Source organism: Marmota marmota, unplaced genomic scaffold (assembly GCF_001458135.2).
Source record: "Marmota marmota marmota unplaced genomic scaffold, marMar, whole genome shotgun sequence".
Lineage (NCBI taxonomy): Eukaryota > Metazoa > Chordata > Mammalia > Rodentia > Sciuridae > Marmota > Marmota marmota.
The window spans coordinates 5,234,785-5,260,881 of record NW_026000174.1 but is presented as its reverse complement, the minus strand read 5'-3'; the positions used below and the strand labels follow the sequence as shown (position 1 = coordinate 5,260,881).

Genomic DNA, 26,097 nt, shown 5'->3' with positions numbered 1-26,097 from the left:
AACCAGCATTGCAAAGCATCTTGAGCAAAACACTACACGAGGAAGAAATGAAAAACAATAACCAAAACCATCAGTGGGAAGTGCCTCTATAAAGACAGAGGGCGGGGGGAAAGCTAACCATGGAGAAACAAACTAAATTAAAAAAAAAAAAAAAAAAAGAAGATAAATAATCAAACATGGCTGGAAGTACAAACCATATATCAATAGTAACTCTAAACGTTAATGGCTTAAACTCTCCAATAAAGCGACATAGGCTGGTAACATGGATTAAAAAAACAAATCCAACAATATGCTGCCTCCAGGAGACACATCTGATTGGAAAAGACATACACAGGCTGAAGGTGAAAGGTTGGGAAAAAATATACCATGCACACGGTCCTCGTAAGCAAGCAGGGGTGGCCATCCTCATATCGAATAAAATTGACTTCAAGACTAAATTAATCAAAAGGGATAAGGAAGGACATTATATACTGTTAAAAGGAACCATTCACCAACAAGACATAACAATTATCAATATTTATGCACCAAATAATGGTGCTGCGACGTTCATAAAACAAATTCTCCTCAAGTTCAAGAATCAAATAGACCACAACACAATAATTATGGGTGACTTCAACACACCTCTCTCACAATTGGACAGATCCTCCAAACAAAAGCTGAATAAAGAAACTATAGAACTCAATATCACAATCAACAACCTAGACTTAACTGACATATATAGAATATATCAACCATCATCAAGTGGATATACTTTTTTCTCAGCAGCACATGGATCCTCCTCAAAAATAGACCATATATTATGCCATAGGGCAACCCTCAGTAAATATACAGGGGTGGAGATAATACCATGCATTTTATCTGATCATAATGGAATGAAACTGGAAATCAATGATAAAAGAAGGAAGGAAAAATCCTACATCACATGGAAAATGAACAATATGTTACTGAATGATCAATGGGTTACAGAAGACATAAAGGAAGAAATCAAAAAATTCTTAGAGATAAATGAAAATACAGACACAACATATCGGAATCTATGGGACACAATGAAAGCAGTTTTAAGAGGGAAATTCATCGCTTGGAGGTCATTCCTCAAAAAAAGGAAAAACCAACAAATAAATGAGCTCACACTTCATCTCAAAGCCCTAGAAAAGGAAGAGCAAAACAACAGCAAATGTAGCAGAAGGCAAGAAATAATTAAAATCAGAGCGGAAATCAACGAAATTGAAACAAAAGAAACTATTGAAAAAATTAACAAAACTAAAAGTTGGTTCTTTGAAAAAATAAATAAGATCGACAGACCCTTAGCCATGCTAACGAAGAGAAGAAGAGAGAGAACTCAAATCACTAACATACGGGATGAAAAAGGCAATATCACAACAGACACTACAGAAATACAGAAGACAATTAGAAATTATTTTGAAAACCTATATTCCAATAAAATAGAAGATAGTGAAGACATCGATAAATTCCTTAAGTCATATGATTTGCCCAGACTGAGTCAGGAGGATACTCACAACTTAAACAGACCAATAACAATAGATGAAATAGAAGAAGCAATCAAAAGACTTCCAACCAAGAAAAGCCCAGGACCGGATGGGTATACAGCGGAGTTTTACAAAACCTTTAAGGAAGAATTAATACCAATACTTTTCAAGTTATTTCAGGAAATAGAAAAAGAAGGAGCTCTGCCAAATTCATTCTATGAGGCCAACATCACCCTGATTCCGAAACCAGACAAAGACACCTCAAAGAAAGAAAACTACAGACCAATATCTCTGATGAACCTAGATGCAAAAATCCTCAATAAAATTCTGGCGAATCGGATACAAAGGCACATCAAAAAAATTGTGCACCATGATCAAGTAGGATTCATCCCTGGGATGCAAGGATGGTTCAATATACGGAAATCAATAAATGTTATTCACCACATCAATAGACTTAAAAATAAGAACCATATGATCATCTCAATAGACGCAGAAAAAGCATTCGACAAAGTACAGCATCCCTTTATGTTCAAAACATTAGAAAAACTAGGGATAACAGGAACTTACCTCGACATTGTAAAAGCTATCTATGCTAAGCCTCAGGCTAGCATCATTCTCAATGGAGAAAAATTGAAGGCATTCCCCCTAAAATCTGGAACAAGACAGGGATGCCCTCTATCACCACTTCTATTCAATATAGTTCTCGAAACACTGGCCAGAGCAATTAGACAGACGAAAGAAATTAAAGGCATAAAAATAGGAAAGGAAGAACTTAAATTATCACTATTTGCAGATGACATGATTCTATACCTAGAAGACCCAAAAGGGTCTACAAAAAAACTACTAGAACTAATAAATGAATTCAGCAAAGTGGCAGGATATAAAATCAACACGCATAAATCAAAGGCATTTCTGTATATCAGCGACAAAACTTCTGAAACGGAAATGAGGAAAAACACTCCATTCACAATATCCTCAAAAAAAATAAAATACTTGGGAATCAACCTAACAAAAGAGGTGAAAGATTTATATAATGAAAACTACAAAACCCTAAAAAGAGAAGTAGAAGAAGATCTTAGAAGATGGAAAAATATACCCTGTTCATGGATAGGCAGAACTAACATCATCAAAATGGCGATATTACCAAAAGTTCTCTATAGGTTTAATGCAATGCCAATCAAAATCCCAACGGCATTTCTTGTAGAAATGGATAAAGCAATCATGAAATTCATATGGAAAAATAAAAGACCCAGAATAGCAAAAGCAATTCTAAGCAGGAAGTGCGAATCAGGCGGTATAGCGATACCAGACTTAAAACTATATTACAGAGCAATAGTAACAAAAACAGCATGGTACTGGTACCAAAACAGGAGGGTGGACCAATGGTACAGAATAGAGGACACAGAGACTAATCCACAAAGCTACAACTATCTTATATTTGATAAAGGAGCTAAAAGCATGCAATGGAGGGAGGATAGCATCTTCAACAAATGGTGCTGGGAAAACTGGAAATCCATATGCAACAAAATGAAACTGAATCCCCTCCTCTCGCCATGCACAAAAGTTAACTCAAAGTGGATCAAGGAGCTAGATATCAAATCAGAGACTCTGCGTCTGATAGAAGAAAAAGTTGGCTCCGATCTACATATTGTAGGGTCGGGCTCCAAATTCCTTAATAGGACACCCATAGCACAAAAGTTGATAACAAAAATCAACAAATGGGACTTACTTAAACTGAAAAGTTTTCTCTCAGCAAGAGAAACAATAAAAGAGGTAAATAGGGAGCCTACATCATGGGAACAAATTTTTACTCCTCACACTTCAGATAGAGCCCTAATATCCAGAGTATACAAAGAACTCAAAAAATTAAACAATAAGAAAACAAATAACCCAATCAACAAATGGGCCAAAGACCTGAACAGACACTTCTCAGAGGAGGACATACAATCAATCAACAAGTACATGAAAAAATGCTCACCATCTCTAGCAGTCAGAGAAATGCAAATCAAAACCACCCTAAGATACCATCTCACTCCAGTAAGATTGGCAGCCATTATGAAGTCAAACAACAACAAGTGCTGGAGAGGATGTGGGGAAAAGGGTACTCTTGTACATTGCTGGTGGGACTGCAAACTGGTGCGGCCAATCTGGAAAGCAGTATGGAGATTCCTGGGAAAGCTGGGAATGGAACCACCATTTGACCCAGCTATTGCCCTTCTTGGACTTTTCCCTGAAGACCTTAAAAGAGCGTACTACAGGGATACTGCTACATCGATGTTCATAGCAGCACAATTCACAATTGCTAGACTGTGGAACCAACCCAGATGCCCTTCAATAGATGAATGGATAAAAAAAATGTGGCATTTATACACCATGGAGTATTACGCAGCACTAAAAAATGACAAAATCATAGAATTTGCAGGGAAATGGATGGCACTAGAGCAGATTATGCTTAGTGAAGCTAGCCAATCCCTAAAAAACAAATACCAAATGTCTTCTTTGATATAATGAGAGCAACTAAGAACAGAGCAGGGAGGAAGAGCAGGAAGAAAAGATTAACATTAAACAGATACATGAGGTGGGATGGAAAGGGAGAGAAAGGGAAATTGCATGGTAATCATTGTTATACAAAATTACATATAAGAGGTTGTGAGGGGAATGGGAAAATAAACAAGGAGAGAAATGAATTACAGTGGATGGGGTAGTGAGAGAAGATGGGAGGGGAGGGAGGGGGGATAGTAGAGGATAGTAAAGGTAGCAGAATACAACAGTTACTAATAGGGCATTATGTAAAAATGTGGATGTGTAACCGATGTGATTCTGCAATCTGTATTTGGGGTAAAATTGGGAGTTCATAACCAACTTGAATCTATTGTATGAAATATGATATGTCAATAGCTTTATAATGTTTTGAACAACCAATAAAAAAATAAATTAAAAAAAAAAAGAAAACCACTGATGCTTTCTGGGTCTCAGTTTCCTCATCTATAAAATGGGAAAAACAATAGAACCTATAATATTTGTGAAGTTTGAGTTCCCATGTATGGAGATTTTAGAATATCATCAGGAATACATACCTGCTAGTTTTAATTATTTTATTTCTTCCAACTATCTTCCTTTCTTTGCTTTTCTTTTTCTCTCATCTATTATTTACCCTGCTTTTGCTAAAATAAAAATATTGAAGAGAGTTCCCATAAAATGATAGTTATCCATTGGCATCGTTCATTTTATTTTCATTTGTTCCACATTTATTAAATGTCTGTTAAGAGCCAGGCACTGTTCAAGGGAATAAGGCTACAGAGCTTTTCTCCAACGGAGAAACTAGTCAATAATGTCTTGCTATGATTTAATGGTTTGGATGAATTTATGTATTCTAACAAGCCAATTTTTGTGTCTATTTAATGTATAAACCACTTTCTTCCTGAGTCTACTTCTTTCTCCCTATTCTGCCACCACTTTGGTTTAACCACCACTATTTCTCACCAAGACCATCAACTGCCATAATGTCCTTTATTTAAGGTTTCTTTCTGCAGTTTTAATTATCCATGCTCAACCATAGTCCAAAAATATTGCTTTCATACAATGAAGAATTAAGACATTTTGAGAGAGAGATAATCCCATGACTTTTGTTATGCTTGTTCTATTTTTATATTGTAATAGTTATACTTGTTTTATTTTATTATTTGTTGTGGATCTTTTACTTTTCTTCTGTCATAGTTAGGTATGTGCAGAAAACACTGTGGGTATGGTTCAAAGCTATCCATAGTTTCAGGCATCCACTAGGGACCTTAGAATATATTCACGACAGATAAGGGGGTTCCTGTGGTCCTTCTCCAGATTCTTCCTTCAGTGCCCTCTGGTCAGCAGCTGGAGACATTGTCTTAAAGAATAAGTCTGATCCTGCCATTCCTGGGCTTAAAAACCTTTTAAAGACCTCTCATTGGTTCCAGGAGAATGGGCCAAATGTCTGTACAGTCAGGAGGGACTGACCTGGTCTCTCTCTTCTGCTTCCTTACAGTATTTCTCCCACTTTCTGTGGTTTGCTGCCAGTTCCTCCATTGCACCATCCTCTCTTTCTAGGATGATTTCATACACCTTTCCCTTCTGAAATAATCTTCCTTACAACTCCTGCTGTGCTTTGACAAATCGATGCCTGCTCACTCTTCAGATGAAACAAAGTATTATATCCTTCTCGAACCTCTAATCTAGGTAGGTCAGGGTATTTTGTTTGGTCTGGTTTTGTGTGTTCTGAGTCTAATTCCAAGATCTATTTTTTTTTTTTTCTAGAGAGCTCAGCTCGGCTTGTGTAATTCACTGGTGTGGTTTTGCTTGGCTGATTGCAGATCCATTCAGGCAGGAACCACATCTATTTTGCTTATCCTTCTAGCTCCAATATCCAAAGCATCATGTCACTCATTGGAAACATTTAATAATTATTAGCTGAATGAAGAATGAATGAATTTTGTCCTGCTATTACTTAATTTTCCCAATGTGTCAGCAACTTTTTATTAATGAAGCAAATTATCCTTAGCAGTGGGGATATACGATGAGTTTAATGAAACTGAGAGGGATTCAAGAAGATTGTTTTAAACCAAAGTACAATTTAGATACTTTTACCTTTTATAGACTCAGCCAATGAGTCTATCAGAAATCCTATTTGAATTAGGAATCTATAAAGTACGTTAACAATGAATATTTTACATTTCCTGGGCTTGGATTTTCTATACTAAAGCTGCTACTATTTGTGATTTTCAGAATTCACAGTATTTCCACTATTTCAGCTTTCTGCATCCTTGATTTTCTGAAATTGATTTTTTCATATTACTTCATTTTAGCCTCAATAAATGTATTTTCAAGCCTAGCAATTACACTTTATTTTGTTACTCTGATAAGATATAGGCAACAATGGATCTATAAACAAAAAGAATATGCACAGTAAGTTGTTAATCTTAAAACCCCCAACAAGCAATAAGTGCTTCTACCTGAATTGAACTTAAAACCATTATTGAAGGATTTAAATCCTATTTACACAAATACAAATCTTTTCCTCCCTCTAAGTGAAAGCAGAATTTTTATGTGTTTAATATGTATGAAATAAAAGGAGGATATTTAGAAATTACCTGCTTGGAATAATTGTTCTTTGATGACACGTTTTAATTAGAAGACATGGTAAGTTTAATTTTACATAATGTCAGCAGAAAACAGCCCTGAGAATTATCTCTCAAACACCTTAACCAACAACCAAGGGAATCAATGTTCAGAAAAGTAATGTGACTTGGTCAATAAAGCATTAGCTGCAGAGTCAGGAACAGGAGAAGAAAAATGCCTCATTCCTCTCTATTAAATCTGAAGACTGGCTTAAGTAGGGGAATATTCAAAAAAATGCAGAATGGAGCATCCAGAAAATGGAATGAAATTCATAGGTATTTTTAACCTCCCTTGATTTATTTTGCTCTTCTGCTTGTGTACTGGAACATTCTTTTACAGTTTTCTAACATCCTGAAATTCTGTATAAAATGAAGGGGTTAGCTAGTGAGGCCTGTTCATTTTGCAAAACTGGTACAGTTGAGAATAAGATAAGGAACCTTTACTTCCATGAATTTGATTTGGATATTGCTAATGGTAGGTATGGATGGTTGTAAAAATGTCTCTAGCACAGGAAAGCACAGGTTGCTTCCAGTATTAAGAGACTTATGTCATTAGGTGCCAAGAGAGCCCCCAAATAATTAAAAATCTCACAAAATTTTAACCCCTTTGATATGAGTTTGACATATAACATTCTAAAGGTAGACAATGAGGTCAATAAAGTTTTATAAGAGTCATGAAATGATACCTGCTTTTTATTCTCATTACATTGTTCAAGTTTCAAACTGGGGTTTGGGCATAGGAGAAGGAATGCCGCATCATCATTAAGGTATCTGGAAAGAACCTTCCATGAATCTGCAGACTCCACAAGCAGAAATCATCTTTTTTTGGGTTATATTCTTTAGAGTTACATGTTAGATGGAGATTGGGGATAACACAAAAGCAATTAGAAGGTGGCTGGGAAAAGATTTCTGGCTGCTGGTAGAGGCATTATCTGTTAGAGGATCTTGAAGAAAGACATGGCTAAGCAAAAATTCCCAGTTTCATATGAAGTTTTATTTAATATTCTTTACTAATTCAGTAAAAATTACATTATGCCATTCAGATTAATTAAGCCAGAATTGATGAAACTTCAAAGAAATCTGGTATTTGGCAATGCAAAGCATCACTAAGGATGAATTGATTGATGATGGATAGATGAGTGAACAGATGGATGGATGATTAAAGGGTGTTACAGGAAGAGGTTAGGATGGGGAAAAAGAAAATTATACTAAATTCAACTATTTATTTAAGTATTAGTATTTCTAGGTTTATGACTATTTTCTAATTAAAAATAATTCCTTACATATTTAATAATTTCATGAATACATAATTCAACTGTGATACATGAACAATAACATTTAATAACAGTAACAAGATAGAAAGAGTCAAGTTGTGTACATTAGAAAGCCTTAAGTCTCCTAGAAAATTTGTTTTTTTGTGGGGGGGTGTCCTGGGGATTGAACTCAGGAGCACTCAGCCACTATGCCACATCCCCAGCCCTATTTTGTATTTTATTTAGAAACAGGGTCTCACTGAATTGCCTAGTGCCTTGCTTTTGCTGAGACTGGCATTGAATTTGCAGTCCTCCTGCCACAGCCTCCCAAGCTTCTGGGATTATAGGCGTCCACCACGGAGCCCAGCTCCCTAGAGAATTTTTGACCCCTTTATATCTACTAGATTATAATATGTTTAAGTCTTAACCCTTCATCAATGGCTATAGTTAATTAAAAGAATTAAGGTTCAGCTACCCTTAATTTCAGTAAATATGACAATAGTAAGATACTGAATTGCTTTCCTATTTGGGTGCTGATGAACTTTATTTCCCCACCATGTGTAAAATGAGGAAACCAGACAAGATGATCTTTAAGGATTCTTACAACTTTTATTTTTTATTTTTTAGTGATTCTAGTTAAACTACACAGAAGCCATCAAGTTAATTAAATTGTGTATTCATTTCTTCTCATGCATTAAAAAAATAATGAAACTTATGCTTCTATAAGACCAGATTTTTTAAGCTTAAATTTAAAGTTTAATAAGTGTATGAGTTCTTATGAAAGTACCTTTCATACCCTAACCATTTAAAAAAAAATAGGTGAGAAAACAAACTCTTAATGATGAAATAGCACAAGGTCACATAATAAGAGTTTGCTCTAGGAAACTCTCTCCCAGTCCAGAGTCTGACACAGGACTTTCCCTTCAAAAATCTCATTTTAAATGTTCCCTGATGGTGCTGGTGCAATTTTTGACCAAGATTCACAGCTGGACTTAGCAAATCTTGCCTGGGCATTTAAGATGCAGTTATTTGCCTTGAAAAAATATTTCAACATGCCACAGCTGCTCATTCATATGCATAAACCTGCATAGATGTTGATTTAAATAAAGCACTATGTTTTGCATTGTAAATAAGCTTCTTGGGTGGTGTATGTACTCACATTTCTGAGAACCTTCAGGTACAGGTGTCTTGTTCTTCAGGCCTAAGTTACATATTTATTTTAAGTGTTCATTATATCTTCGACCCCACAGAGAAATATGCCATTGCATCTAACTGTGGTTTAAGCTCTAAGTCAGTGGTTACCCCAAATCAGATCAAAGTTTCATTTATTGTTGAAAGGAACATGTACTTTAAAAAAAAAATTTGGAATTAGCCTTACAACTCACAAGAAGTTAAAAAAGATTATTTATATGAATTTGTTTTTAAAAATAATAAGTTACTCAAAGGTATTTTAGAGTGATGCCCAAAGGACTTTCTCTTGGTTCACAGAAGCATCTAACGTGATGGGATTCATTCTTACCTTACCTCACTTACTACTTCTTTACTTAGCTATGAGAGAGGCTATGCTAAAGAGAATGAAGCCTGAACACGTTCAGGATCTCAGAGGTCTTATAGAAAGATATGAATTTGTTAGTCTGTATTTAAAGGGGAGGACAAGGCAAAGTAGAACTCAATGACACACAGCTTCCTAAATTACCTCAGAACAACCTATGCATCCCTAGTGAAACAAATGAGCCATGACCAATAATTAGCTGCCACATGTCATAAATCAACTCTAGTACACAGTCTCATGTGCCAATGCTCCAGATAGAGGGAGTCAAACCCAATAGTGACAATGATAATTTTTACATGGTTCTGAAGCATACTAGAGTACTTCTCAAACATTTTTTTATTCTTTTGTTTTATTTAATTATATTTATGTGGTGCTGAGGATGGAACCCAGCGCCTTGCATGTGCTATGTGAGCGCTCTACTGTTGAGCCACAACCGCAGCTGCTACTTCTCAAACTTTAACGAGCATACAAATCACCTGGACATCTTGATGAGATAAAGATTATGGCTTATTAGCCTGGATTAGGACTCCAAATTTTGCATTTATAAGAAGTTTTCATTAATACCTGTCTCTGCTGCTGTCCCATGGACCACACTTGGTAGAGCAAGACTAGAATGATTAATTTCTTCTCCCAGCTGCCTGTATGGCTTACTCCCTTATTTCTTTCAGATATTTGCTCAAAATTCCTCTAATTAGCATACTTTTCTCTGGCCACTATATATTTCCTCTGTCACTATCATCTTTACTCTGCTTCATATTTCTTTGTACTGCTTAACACTCATATGACACATTTGATACTTGAGAGGACCTGCTTTGGTTCACTGCTTATTATTTCCCTAATCACTGACTAAAGCATAGTGTGTGTTCAGAAAATAATACCTATTGATTGAATGAATGTATAAATGCAAAACCACATCATCCTTCTGCCATAATTCCATAAAACAGACTGTACTTATAAGTCTGCAGGCAATAATCAATATTGTCCTTTGTGTTCTTCTTTTAAAAGAATCTCAAATACCCAAATTAAAGAATAAAAGGCAAGAACATTTGCTGGTAAATGATGAATCTGGAGACCATCATGCTAAGTGAAATAAGCCAATCCCCCAAAACAAAGGTTGAATGTTCTCTCTGATATGCAAATGCTAACACACAACAAGCGGGAGTAAGGGGAAGAATAGAAGTTCAATGTAGACAAAGGGGAATGAAGGGAAGGGGGAGGAATATGGATAGAAAAGACAGTAGAATGAATCTGACATAACTTTCCTATGTACATATGTGAACACACCACAGTGAAACTCCACATCATGTACAACCACAAGACTGGGATCCTAATTAGACAACGATATACTCCATGTTTGTACACATATGCCAAGATATACTTTACTGCCATGAATAACTAAAAGGAACAAATAAACAAAAAGAATAAAAAGCAAAGAAAATCAGGCCCCTCTGCTGTCTGCTGATGTAGATATTGCTTGCTGAGGTGACCTTACCCTTTTGCTCTCCTGCAGTCCATTCTGACTACTCTGAGTAGTCAGATTAGAGGCAAAAAGATATTAGTTATCTTCATAGGGACAGCTTAGCAATTAATTGTTTCTATTTTGCACTTTATTCAGTAATTTTTATTGTCCACATGATATTTCAAGTGAACTTCTGGTGCTTTATAATTTCAACACTAGTCAGTTAACTCATGTTAAATATAGAGTTATTATATGAGAAGGCAAGGAATATTGTAAATATTTGCCCTGATCTTAGCCAGGAGAATACTATTAGATCCTTTTTGACAAATATGTAATTATGTCATAAACAAAGTATTTTTAATTCATTGATGGTACTAAAAAAAACTGGCTTTCACAAGCTTAAAAAAATGTTAGGGCTTTAATAATCTGTGTGTGTGTGTGTGTGTGTGTGTGTGTTATATTACAAAGCAAAAACCTATAGATTTTCTGCAGTGTAGTAGAAAGGGAGTTCATCTATCAGGGTCACTAAAGGTTTTGAAAAGCTAAAAGGCACCATTTAAAAACTCTATCAACACCAACACCAAATGTCCAACCCAGAGATTCATTTACTATTTCTGCATCAAATATAAAAACTCCAGGTCTTCATTCAATATTTATTCAACAAACATTTCTTAAACACTTATTATTAATATTTGCTTGTTAAAACACTGAAACTATTATATTGCTATTATACTGCAATATTCTAAAACAAGGGGAGACTAACTTAATAATACATTAATAAAGTGTAGTCAAATTTGTATTGAGCAAATTAACAGAAGATATAAAATGAGTGATAGAAGGCTCCTTGCTCTGTAGGAGCTTACTTGAAGAAGAAATGTGCAGATCTTGATAAGGGAATGTACCAGGTGTCTGAAAACAATGTCTGCGGAACTCAGAGAAAGAATCAATCAACATGACTGAGAAGATTAAAGTTGGCTTCATAGAGAATTGAAATCTGAGGGTCCTCAAGATGACTAGGAACCATGCAGGTGAAAAGGGAGAACAGAAACATTCCAGGTAGAGGAACCCATGAAGAAAAGGCACAGATATATGCAGTTCAGAACTAAGTGTGGGAGCAGGTAGTAGGCTCCTGCAATAGGGAAAGGTGAAAAAGGACAAAGCTCTGGGTGCTAGTGTGATTTACAGGGAGGGGTGTGGGAAGGGCAGGGGGTTGTGCACAGAGACACCGTGGGGTCATGTCTTTTAGAAAGATAATTCTGAAACAGTGGGAGAAGGTGACTGGAAGGCTATGTGTGCATGGGCAAGTGCGTTAATAAGTGTGTGTGCGTGCGAGTATATAGGGCATTGTGTTTCCTAGTGTGAAGTGATACTGAGTAATTTCACTAACTGAACGTGGAAAGTTCAAGTTTTTACAGATACTGGTTCCTTGTAATGCTTAATGGAATCATTCCTGACATATCATATATAGGGTCTCAAAAAAGAAAAAAGGAAAAAAAAACTTCAGTATTTTCTTATTTTTAACCTAACACATGTTAATTTCAAAGTAAGCACACTACACAACTGAATTTCAAAAGGTGGCAAAATGAATTTCAGTCCTACCACCAGAGGGAAACACCAATTGTATGAGATTTTTCAAATTGGATTTAATTCTACTACATTGAACTACACATTAAATAAGATTGATGATGGATAGAGTATGCAGACAACCAGGACCAAGCTTATTTTAAGCAAACGCATGCATAATTTCTGCCTCACTTGGCAGAGTGAAACTTGACAAAGAAGTCATTTATTGCTCTAGTATAATAATGTACATAAATGTAATATATAAACATATATTACAATATTACTTATTTTTTAAAATGTGCTAAACACTGTGAAAACATAACAATTGGAAATAGTTTCATATTTTGTAACATACATTTATTTAGCAATTAATTTCTGTCTTTCAAACAAAAATGAAAAGAGCAAGTAAGTAAAAATGAAGAATCTCTTTAATCTTTAATTCCCATCAAGTGGAAACTTAAGTACTGAGGTATGCTAAACTTTTACCCATTAGTTCAGCAGCTCTTTAAGAAATACCAATTATAAGGCTAGATACAGTTCTGTCAGTGAACAAAATCCAGGTATGGTGTCTGCATACATGGAGCTTACAATCTTAAACAAGATATTCTTTCTACTATCTTAAACAGAAATCTCATCTGTTTTCAAGTCAGCCCTCATTCCCATATTTCCACAAAGTACTATTGCACTGTTCTGACCCCTGCAAGTTTATCCCTTCTCCGATATTTCTTGATTCTTAAAAATAGTGACATTATCATAAAATTTGGTCATGCGTCTTCAGGAACTGATCGCTAGTAAATGTATAAAGGTCCTTTCTCCTCAAAATTTTTTTAAAAAATTCCTTGAAGATGAATACAAATGCTACATTATTTGGGGTAGAAGGTAAATTTTTCTAAATAATCGGTAATATCGGGGAAAACATTTACAGAATTCCTGATAAAGCATTTGAAGTTGGCTGAAAAACGTATTTTCTGGAAGCTTTGCCATTGACCATATGGAAAGAGATGTCATCAAAATCTTCTTTCAGCATTACCATAAGAGTAACGACACTGGTGCAAATGAAAGAAAGCTAGTGAGATTTTTTTCTTTTCATACTGGGGATTGAACCCAGGGGTGCTTTACCACTGAGCTACATTCCCAGCCCTTTCATTGTTTGATTTTGAGACACTCTTGCTAAGATATTTTGAGACTGACCTTGAACTTGTGATCCTCCTCCTTCAGTCTCCCTAGTACAGGGGACAATAATGTATAATGGGATTATAGGTGTGTGCCCAGTCACCACGCCTGGCTTCTGATGAGAATTTTCTGATGAAATCTCACAAAACAGTTTTCATTTCACTTGTTATTTCAAAAGTAAATTATTCATTATTTCCAAGAGATGTTATATAATTTAAATGGTCCTACATGACCAAAACAATCAATTTTCCAGTCTGAACAATAGTTCAATTAAGGCTTGGTTACACATGAAGTTTGAAAAGGGGAGAATAAAACTGATTGCTTCATTTTTCTTTTACTACATTTTCAACTGATTTAAAGTTGTGACAAATTAGACTACAGACTATTACAATAGGGAAGTCATTTTGTAAATTCAAAAAATCTGTATTTTGGCATTCTGAAAGAAGTTTGCTGTTATTATTTGCAGGTTTCTTTAGAGCACTTTAAAGCCAATTATGTGATTTATAAAACATGCTTAGAATAGGCATCTTGATAAAGTACAGCACATTATCCAAATTAAGTATATTGCTTAAGGAAACCAAGCTACAGAAAGTTTCTGTAAAAAGTTGAGGATTTATACTGATAGAATGAGAACATGTTTGTCTTTTATTGTAAACTTCAAAACCTGGAATCATTGTTTTCATGGTTATTTGACCACTCTTAAGACCTTCTATAGTTCTAATCACTTTATCAATCTGCGACTTATTTAAGATAAAATATTCAGATATAGGAAAGCAGTCAAGGATAAAACATTTACGCCATGTCCCAGGGTATAGGGAAGGGCATAGTGTTAGAGACTGACAGAAAACAGCAATGAAGGAAATGGAGGATTCCAGTGAAAAAGTTCTTACTCTATATGATGTAAAATCTGTTAATCAAATGGTATTAAGTCAGTTATTTTCATTTTCTGTTTTATAATATTTGCTTTACTTTTATTTGAAAAAAAGATGTACTAAAATTTAAGAAGTAAAAAGACTTCCCAAATCTGTCCGGGAAGAGCACCTTCCATGGTCGCTGGCATCATCCATCTCTGACCATCACAAATCTTTCCACCAGTGGTCTAGCCATATGTGTCATAGGCCAATAGGACAAAATATTTATAAAAAATTTTGTAGAACTTACTTGCAAATTCTAATTCTAAAGTCAGTTATAAACGAAGAAATAAAGGTAACATACTAACATACACATTGAAGAAAATGTTTTCTTTATCCTGTTCTGCATATGCAAATTGGCCACCACAATAGATAATAAAACCTAAATTGCTACAGGCAAGACACAAGCCTCAGTCTTCCAAACCGATGAAGTTAATAATCATTTGAAAAGACCAAAGGAGCTCCTGACACCCACAAGCACAGAGGCTCCTCCTTAATGACATTTTCAACTCTCATTTTCAGCTGTTTAAAACTCTCTCTGCTAACCACAAAACAAAAACAATCAACTCCATTTCTTGAAGACAGAAGCCATGTTCTTTTTTCTTTTTTTTTTACAAGGTCTAGTCCACAGTAGTACGGAATGTGCTTAGTATGTTTTACTAGCCAGAAAGCAATCTATAAATGAATTTTCTAAGAAATAAATCATACAAGAAGTAATATCCCAGTTGTCTTGTTGAGCCTCATTCTGAACACATAAACAGAAGTTTAAATAAATGAAAGAGCAGGGTATAGCTAATCCAGTTTCAGATATCTTATCAATTTTTAGTTGGCTAATCCAACTGATGACAATGCCATCTTACCAAGTCTCAGTTTTTGCAGTGATTTATTCCAAACAAGGAACAGTATAGCAGAAAAGAGGGGGAAGGGGACATCTAAACCATAGTAGTGTTCATGAGAACTAAATTAATGCCACAAGGAGAGAATATAGTCTACTTGTATAAATGAAATATCTATCCCTTGCTTCATAAATCTAAATTGTCTTTATAGTATCCATTAGTGACCAAAAATGCATATTAGATAAAAATATAAATGAAATAAAGCTGATGTTGGTTGATATTTATTTGAATTCAAGTTTTTATATGAGCCTAACTGCCTGATGTTTTCCTGATATTTTCTTTGGCCAATTGCCTAATCTTGTCATTGAGGGTCTCATGTTCTTTGGACATTAATTATGAAGTTTTCCCTATAGTTAGCTTTAAAAAATGTTGATGATGACTATGGTTAATACAGGCGATCAGTAATGTGGATTCACTTTCACACAGAGACATATCAGAACATTGTAAGTTTGGGTTCTGACTGACCTTCAGGTTGATATTGTGCTATAATGGTCACCGTCTGTCCAGCTCCCTTTAATGCAGCAGCTGCCTGTTCATGAGATGCTCCACGGAGGTCAATGCCATTCACCTGAAAGGAAATTAGAGAATTTTAGGCATAGAATATGTATTATGATAGAAGAAAGGAGTATCCCAAAACTGATAAGCTACTTAAGACTATCATGTGCCTCAAAGCCCCTCATCTTCTACTCAAGTATTTCTTACCTCTACGAATTCCAGTTTTAATAATTTTTAAACAGCAGCAATATAAAAATATTCATCTTGTGTTGGTTCCATGATCTGACTGGGATGGAAGCATTTTTATCCATTCATGTCTATGAGGATTTTACTGGGTATATTTACTATGACCCTGTAAGTTTCCTAGATTTTGAGGGTAAATAAGAACCTTCAAAATTAGAGGAAAACAGGATAATGAAGAGAGACACATGTAATGCACACAGACAAGTACATGCTGACAGATTAATGTATTCAGATGAGGTTCTGGGGAGACTGCATGGAAATAGGCTGGCTGCCAGCCAAACCCCTCTCTGGTCAATTGCCTAGTCCTGTCATACTGAGCTTGGTGAGACAGCCATGAGCTCTGTTCCAAAATAAACTTGAACACCCCATTTCTCATACAGAATTCCATAATGGATTCTGACAAAATGAAATAAAGAGTGCCTGGGGTTTTGCAATTGCTAACTCCCATTCTGGGCCCATACAGAAAGAGAAACAGAACACCTAAAAAACAAACCCCAAACTCTACCAGGGTGAAAAATCATCTGTAAGTCAAATTTAGTGAGAAGCAAAACTAAATTCTTTCTTGAATCAATTCAGAGTAAGTCAATACAATATAATTAATGCTCTGTCTGCTCCGTAAGAGGGACATTGGTTAGGGAGCAGAGAATAAGAATCCTAAGAAGTTCTTTTGCTTGAAGTGAACAAACAGTAAGTCCAGTCTTCTAACCTACACAAAACTATATTTTTGTAGGTGGTATCATACTGCTCTTTCTTTCTTTCTTTCTTTTTTTAGGGCAGGTTGTTATAGCTCATGAAAGAATAAGTAGCTTATTTTCTACCACTCAATATTCAAGTGGTAGACAGAGGTGGAGGTTACTACTTCCAGGCCTGGAGCATCAGTAATCTTCAATTCTGCAATTTCCTAACTTTGTTAAAGTCTTCTTATTTGCTTTATATTTTTCCTAGTCTTTTATGTGTCTTCTATCCTGGTGAACTCTTTCCTGTGAATATGGATTACATAGGAACACTGGGAAGCACATTAGCTGACCTGACCATGCCACCCACTAGCTGAGTGACTGTCATATCACCTCCCTGAACCTCAGTTTTCTCCCATCTCAGAGGGAAGGGATGGTTAGACTGAGTCTAAAACCTCCTTGAACTACACAATTCCAGATCTACTCCATGGTAGTCATGTCAGTCATGTTGGAGACCATCCAGGCTGTTGAAGAGTCAGAAGTAGAACTCTGGTAGCCAGAGAGATGAGAAAGGCCATTATTATCCAGGCCTTCGTAATAGGAAATTGAAGAACACAAACTACTTGTACAAAATAGTTCATCTCTTGTTAAATGATGATAAGAGTTAACTTTTTGTTAAAAAATATGATCATACTTTGTAATTTCTGTTTCAGAAAGGTATAAAAGAATAGGTAAAGGTCCCCTCACCATTCCCACTTCCAGAGGTAACCACTTTTGTGTCTACTCCTTAGAAATTCACCATAAGCACCTATAACCACATTGCTACTGCTGCTGCTCTTTCTACATATATATATTTTAACATACTATTGTCTTTTTATTAAAGAATATATAGTATCACATATAAAATGTATAACGTTTTGTTTTACTTGTCAATTAACAATGTATCTTAGATATCTTTCATACAATCTCATATCATTCTACCATTTTGTGGAGGCTAGTATTCAATGGTGTAAATGTTCCAGCATTTTCCCATAAGATCCCTAATGATATTGATATAGCTAGAATCATTTCCAGTTTTTCACTACTACAAACACTCATTAACATATTTTTGAAGGATAAATTCCCTAGAAATGGACTTCCTAAGTCAAATGGTGTTTCTAGTATTTCTTTTAATTTGCTATTATGCATTTAAAAATGGTTATTTATTAAACATACTGAAATTCATAAAAAACAAAACAAAAAATAGGATAAAATCTCGTTTCCCAGGGAACATATTGATATAAAAAAATAGGTACATGCACACAATGTACGTACATAAAAATAAAAGGTTCTCCTACCTTCTATTATTGTTTCCAAAGGTAACTATGTTGGTGACTTATTATATACTACTCTTTATTTTATTTTTATTATGAATAGAAGCTGGTTTATAAAATACACAATTTAAAAATTTCATATATATAAAACCATAATCTACACAATTTTAATATCTTAATTTTCCCACCTACTAATATATTTTAGGAAGCTTTATTATTAACATATTACTGCACATTGATTTAATTTGTTTGAATAGTTGTATTCTAATATTTAATGAAAAACAATTAATTGTCCAGTGCATAGTTTATGAACACTTCAGTTCTTCAGTATTTTGCTATTATAAACAATTCTGTAATAAACATAAGATTATGTTGAGCAGTAAGTTGTTGAGCAAAGGGAATGAGTATAAAATTTTGGTAGACATTGCCAAATTGCCTTCAAAAATACAGCACTGACTTATATTCCCACATGTAGTGTGTGTGTTCTATTTTAGTCAGCCTTTTCACTGCTGTGACCAAAAGACCTGACAAGAACAATTAGAGAGGAGGAAAAGTTGATTTGGGTTCTCATGTTTCAGAGGTCTCAGACCATAGACAGTGGGCTCCATTTGTTGGGGGCTCAAGGTGAGGCAGAACATCATGGTGAAAGAGAGTGGTAGAGGAAAGCAGTTAAGACATCACACCAAGAAGGAAAGAGAAACTCAACTCACAAGATACAAAATATAATCCCCAAAGGCATGCTCCCCATGACCCATGTCTTCTAGCCACACCCACCATTCTGAAAGGGATTAATTTACTGATTGGGTTAAGGCTCTCATAACCCAATATTTTACCTTTGAATGTTCTTGCATTCTCTCATACATGAGCTTTTGGGGGATACCAAATATCTAAGCCATAAGAACTTCCTTATATTCTTACAATAATACATACTGAAACATTTGATGTTTTCCATTTGGATAAGGAGACAATTGAATTTTTGTATTTTGCATTTCTTATTTGAAGTTAAGTATCTTATATGTTTATAGGTTATTTGAATTTCTTTTTACATAAAATGTATGTTCCTTTATTTTGCCTATTTTTTGTTTAATTTGTTCTTTTAAAAATTTATGTGTACACTCAATAAGAGCATTCCCTTTTAGATAACAAACCAAGAAGAATATTTGCAACAGTTATTTGTATTATTGGACTTTTTTGTATTATTGATTTTAACTTTTCCCTTGTATGTTATTTCTTGAAATAGAAAATTTTAAAATGTGTTGTATAGTCACACTTACTCTTTCCTTTTTGTTTTTTAATTTTGTATTATATATCCCCCAATATTCAGTATATTTAACAAATTTTCCATGTTTTCCTGAGGTATGACTATAGTTTAAATTTTAACCATTCATCTTTACTAAAATATATTTTGATGTTTGACAGTAGCCAGTGTTTCTTGATTTTCCTTTATAGAATAAAATGTCTACATCTTTCATCATTCTAGTTATTCTCTGATTTTTTCTCAGATGATACCCTACGAAAACAGCATAAAAAAATGGAAAAGAGCAAAAAATTTGGAGTTTGACAAAACTGAGTTGAATCTCAAGTCCACCAATTATTTCTAGGTAACTTGGGAAAGTAACTTAATGTTATGGTTTGAATATGTCGTGTCCCCCAAAAACTCATGTGTGAGAAGATGCAAGAAAGTTTAAGAGGTAAAATGATTGGGTTATGAGAGCCTTAATTCCCAGATATGGATTAACTGGACAGTAACTATCTGCAGGTAGGTTGTGGCTGGAAGAAGTAGGTCCCCAAGGGCATGTCTTTGAGGTTTATATCTTGTCCCTGATGATCTCTCTCTGCTTCCTTGTTGCCATGTCCTGAGCTGCTTTTCTCCTACACGCCATTCCGACATGATGTTCTGCTTTACCTCCAGCCCAGAGTTGGCCATTTATGGACTGAGACCCCTGAAACCATAATTGTCAAATAAAACTTTCCCTCCTCTAAAATTGTTCTTTTCAGTTCATTTGGCCACAATGTCAAAAAGACTGACTGAAACACTTTTTTGTTGTTGTTTTAATCCTAGCTCCCTTACCTGTAAAATGAGTATAATACTTATTTACATATAAAAGTTGTTATAACTATAAACAGGTATTCAAAAATAGTATTTATTATTGTTGTTCATATTTTCCAAACAGCTTTGATTTTAAGTGACCAAATAAAATCTAAAGGAAAATTATCAACACAAAATATAATTTCACTGTTTTTTAAAGGAACAAAGAACTTCACCTTTAGAAACTTATTTGTCCAGCATTTATAGATTAGAGACAATCCCCATAGAGGAAGGGACTGACCCAAATCTTTTTAGAATTAGGACTAGCACAGGGCTCTTTTGACCCAGCTCAGGGTTCTTTCTAATGCAGTGTATATGCTTCAATATGCGTATTTGTTTATTTTTTCACTGGACCAGTAATAACCAAATATTATTCATAGGCCTAATTCTACATGAGTATCTCTACATTTGTGAAGTTTTGTTGCTGTGGTTAGCCTGAACACTACCACATTGCCCTTGTTCCTTATGGTTTTTGTTCTAATTTTAGCAAACTTGCTCTTCTCCAGTTCTTCCAAATTATTTGAGGTTACTTTGATTATTATTTCTATCTCTGATTTGCATTTTTTTTTCAATAAACTTGACTCAAAAACATTTTAGAGGTATTCACAGTTTACATCATTGATATGCCAAGTGTGATATATATATATATATATATATATAAAATTATACATGGCATTCAGCAAATAGTATTTTCTATTGTTTTGCTTCTGTTTGAATTTTTCTCTTCTGAATGTATGGATTCTCAGAGTTCTTTTCTCTCTATTTCTTTCTTTTTTTTTTTTCTTTTTTTGGTACTGGGGTTTGAACCCAGCAGCACTTAACCACTGAGTCACATCCCCAGTCCTTTTCTATTTATTTTTAAATTTTGCAACAGAATCTCACTAAGTTGCTTAGGGACTCACTAAGTTGTTGAGGCTGGCTTTGAGCTTGTGATCCTCCTGCCTCAGTCTCCCAAACTGGACATTCAAAGGAGATTGGGGATACAGAAGGTTGAATTTAAAAAAAAGTTTAAAGTCCCCAGTGGCACAGATGCTCCTGTGGCCAGGCTGGAAGCACAAGCCAGAATGATCCTTCTGTGATCATAGTGGAAGGATAAGAGAATTAAAGGAACCCACATTTTTGGGAGGCCAGAGGTGTGTCTGGGTACAGAGTGTTTAGAGACCAAGGACACTGCCCAACAAACCTGAAAGATGCGCTGCATGATATCTGTGTGTGGGGAAAGAAACTGCCATTTCTCTAGGTGGTATGCGGAGGACAAAGGAAGGAACCATTTTGTAGCCCTGGTGCGGGGGCCAACAGCTGAGGGAGCAGATTCCTGGAAAACCCACGTTTGGCCTAAATATAGGCCAGTAAATACACATTGTACAACATGGAGTGTGCATAAGTGACCGGGAAAAATAAAATGTGGAGAGAGGTTTACACAGGGGACAACTGGTCACAGAAACCCATCTGGCTCTATCCTTCCCCCTCATATTGGGCCTGCTGGGAGAGATGCATCTGGGCAGGAACTCTGAACAGAGTTCAGGAGAGATTGTTTACAGACTGAACCCAAGACCAGGAAATTTGGGGTCTGCAGGTGACATAAGTGACTAAGAATTGGCTCTCTCATTACATGAGTGGAACCCAGGGGAGATCTTTGGGGTACAGTCTTCCAGCAGGGACCATCAAGAGGTTCACTGATTTAAAATCTCTAGACCAATTGGCATTTGGTGAAGGGCCTGAAGCCCACCTATGCCTAAACGCTGCCTCCAGAAATGCCATCTCCAGGAACTCCACCTCAGGGATTACCTCTCTCATTCTAGCATTCCAAAGTGTGGAGCATCACACTCCAGAAGACTCCACCTAAAACTGCTGAAAAGAGAAGCTGAGTATCTTTTGAATGCCAATGGAAAGAATTCTTCAACTTTTCATCAAGATTTTTTTTTTGGTTTTCTTTTCTTATGTTTTATTATTATTCTTTTTCTCAGTTTAATTGTAACCTTAATGGTACATGGACATTTATAAATATTCATTTTTTTTCTCATTCATTTCTTGCATTTTTGAAGTCAGTTATTTTTCACAAATTAGTTTTTTTAACTGTGATATTTGATTAGTATATTTTAGTTTTGTTTTGTATTCTTTTATTTTTATTTTTTTAAAAATTTAAATTATATATAATTTTTCTCCTGTTTCCCTTAATTCTCTCTGTTCTTCCACTAACAGCCAACCTCTATTATTCTTTTACTCTTTAATTTTTTACTTCTATCTTCTCTCTTCCTCCCTCTTTATCACCTCCTGTATCACTTCTGTTCTCTCCCTGTTCACTATTTGAAATTGTAAGCCCTTTTGCAAACTTGCTGTTTTTATTATAGGCAAAACTGATCAAAAATTTATGTTTACTGTGATAATTAACATTGTAAATGTCATAGTATGAACTATTTGGTTTGATGTTATGTATTTTTTGCATTAGTTTTTGTTATTATTTGTCTCCCCTGTTAACAGTGAGGTACTGGAAAACCTTCAGGGACATTATAAGTTCACAGGGTACAAACTCTACTGCCTCAGACCCATACTGTTAGATGGGTACACATAAAAATAACATGAAAGAGCAAGAGAACAAATCACCCAAAACAAACCAAGATACTCTTATAACAGAATTCATTGACACCAAAGTGGAAGAAAAGTCAAAAAGGGAGTTAAGAATGTACATAGTTGAACTGCTCTGTGAAGTAAAGGATGGTATAAGGAATGAAATCACAGAGAAAATACAGGAAGTGAAAGATCACTTCAATAAAGGGGCAGAGATTCTGGGGGGAAAAACAAGCAGAAATCCTCTAAATGAAAAAAACAATAAACTAAATTAAAAATTCAATATAAAGTATCACCAACAGACTAGACCACTTGGAAGAAAGAATCTTAGGCAATAAAGACAAAATATATGATCTTGAAAATAGAGTTGACCATGAAGAGAAGATGTTAAAAAATCATTCTTCTAAGAATTATGGGATAACATGAAAAGACCAAATTTAAGATTTATCTGTATAGATAAGGCGCAGAGATACAAACTAAAGGAATGCACAATATTTTCAATGAAATAATATCAGAAAAATTTCCAAATCTAAAGAATGAAATGGAAAATCATATATAAGAGGCTTCCAGGACCCCAAATACACAAAATTACAACAGACCCACATCAAGGCACATTATAATGAAAATGCCTAACTTACAGAAAAAGAATAGAATTTTAAAGGCTGTGAGTGAAAAATATCAGATTATGTATAAGGTGAGACCAATTCAGACATCAGTTGATTTTTCAATCTGGATCCTCAAAGCTAGGAGGTCCTAAAACAACATATACCAAACTCTGAAAGAAAATGGATGCCTACCCAAAATCCTATATCCAGCAAAATTAAGCTTCAGATTTTTTTTTTCCAGAGACTGATACATACATTGTATTTCAAAGCTATCAAAGACTCAATGACACTTTTCAAAGAGAAAGGAGGAAGACAAGCAAAATTGCCTAGTCAATTCAACATAGTGTGATAAGTACCATGGCAGGAGTATTAGTTTCCTATGGTCACTGTAACAAAATTCCAGAACCTGGGTGCTTCAGAGCAACAGAAAATTATTCTCTCATAGTACAGGAGGTTAGAAGTCTGAAACCAAGATGTCAACAGGGTCACATTCCCTCTGAACAGAATCCTCCCTTGCCTCTTCTCAGCTTCTAGCGGTAGCTGTCAATCCTTGGCATTGTCTTATGACTGCATACTCCAAACTCTGTGTCTGTCGTTACATAGTATTCATCCTATGTATCTCTACCTTCATGTGATGTAGTTTTTAAGCTTTAGATTTGAAGATGAAATAAAAAATTCCATGATAAACAAAAGTTAAAATACTTCACAATTAGAAAGCCTGCACTACAGAATATTCTCAACAAAATATTTCACAAAGATGAAATGAAAAAAACTAAGAGAAAACTAGCAAAGGGAAGGAATAGTCAATCAAAGGAGAAACTAAGACAAATTAAAAATTAGAAATAAATCAAAATGACTGGGAATACAAATCATATCTCAATAATAATCTTGAATTTTAATGGCCTAAACTCATGAATCAAAGACATAAACTGGAATATTGGATTAAAAACCAAGACCCAAAAATATGTTGTCTCCAAGACACTCACCTCAGAGGCAAAGACACCCACAGACTGAACGTGAAAGGTTGGGAAAAAATACATCACTCACATGGGTCCCATAAACAATCAGGGGTTTCCATCCTCATATCAGATAAAGAGGACTTCAAGACAAAGTTAATCAGAAGGGAAAAAGAAGGACATTTCATACTGCTTAAGAGAATTATACATCAACAGGACATAACAATTGTAAATAATCATGTCCCAAACAATGGAGCATCTATGGACATTAAACAAACCCTTCTCAATTTCAGCAATCAAAGAGACCACAACATCATACTTCTGGGTGACTTGAATGCACCCATCTCACTACTGGATTGATCTTCCAAACAAAAACTAAACAAAGAAACTATGACTAAATAACACAATCAATAATATGGACTTAACAGACACACATAGAATATTTCATCCATCAATGAGTGTATACATTTTATTCTCAGCAGCATATGGATTTTTCTCCAAAATAGACCATATCTTATGCCCCAAAGCCACTCTTAGCAAATACCAAAGAGAAAGAGAGAGAGAGAGAGAGAGAGAGAGAGAGAGAGAGAGAGAGAGATACTATCCTGCATTCTATCAGATCACGTGGAGTCTAAATAATATTCTATTGAATTATGAATGGATATCCAAAGAAATCAGGGATAATAAAAAAAATACTTAGAGGTAAATGAAAATAGTGGTACAACATATCAAAATATTTGAAAAACACTATGAAGGCAGTCCTAAGAGGAAAGTTCATTGCATTGAGCTTATTCATCAAAAGAATAGAAAGTCAATGAGTAAATGACCTAACATTATATCTCAAAGCCCTAGAAAAAGAACAAATTAACAAGAAAAGCTGTAGAAGACAGGAAATAATTAAAATCACAGCTGAAATCAAAGAAATTGAATCAACAAAACAAAAAGTTGGTTCTTTGAAAAAAAGTAAATAAAATTGATAAACCTCTAGTAATACTAATGAGAGAGAGAGAGAGAGAGAGAGAGAGAGAGAGAGACAGAGAGAGAGAAACTCTACTAAAATTCATTGTGAAAAAGGAAATATCATGATGGACACTACTGGAGTACAGAAGATAATCAGAAACTATTTTGAAAAAAAATATACTCCAATAAAATAGAAAATCTTAAAGACATTGACAAATTTCTGTAGACATCTGACCTACCTAAACTGAATCAAAAGATATACACAATTTACACAGACTGATTTCAAGCAATGAAATAGAAGATGCCATCAAAATCTTACCAACCAAGGACCAGACAGATTCTCAGCCCAGTTTTACAAGACCTTTAAAGGAGAATTAATACCAATACCTCTCAAATTATTTCATTAAACAGAAAAGAAGGAAACCCTTCCAAACTCATTCTATGAAGCTAGTATCATTCTGATACCAAAACCAAAGACACATAAAGGAAACAAGACTTCAGACCAATGTCCCTAAGGAATATAGGTGTAAAAATTCTCAATAAAATTCTGGCAAATTGCATACAAAAACATATTAAAAAGATAATGCACCAAAATCAAGTGGGGTTTATCCCTGGGATGCAAGGTTACTTCAACATATGGAAATCAATAAACGTAATTCATTGTATACTCTGGATATTAGGGCTCTATCTGAAGTGTGAGGAGTAAAGATTTGTTCCCAGGATGTAGGCTCCCTATTTACCTCTCTTATTGTT

General features: G+C 34.9%; 1 protein-coding gene across 14 annotated transcripts in view; it reads right to left on the bottom strand.

Annotated features, from left to right (window-relative positions):
• Dlg2 (discs large MAGUK scaffold protein 2) overlaps nucleotides 1-26,097 on the bottom strand; it is a 917,250-nt gene that overhangs the window by 303,961 nt on the left and 587,192 nt on the right. For all 14 annotated transcript variants that reach the window (XM_048787977.1, XM_048787981.1, XM_048787974.1 and 11 more), the window contains one exon: nucleotides 15,907-16,009. In XM_048787977.1, the coding sequence (XP_048643934.1) occupies nucleotides 15,907-16,009 (103 nt within the window). The remainder of the gene's footprint in view (nucleotides 1-15,906; nucleotides 16,010-26,097) is intronic.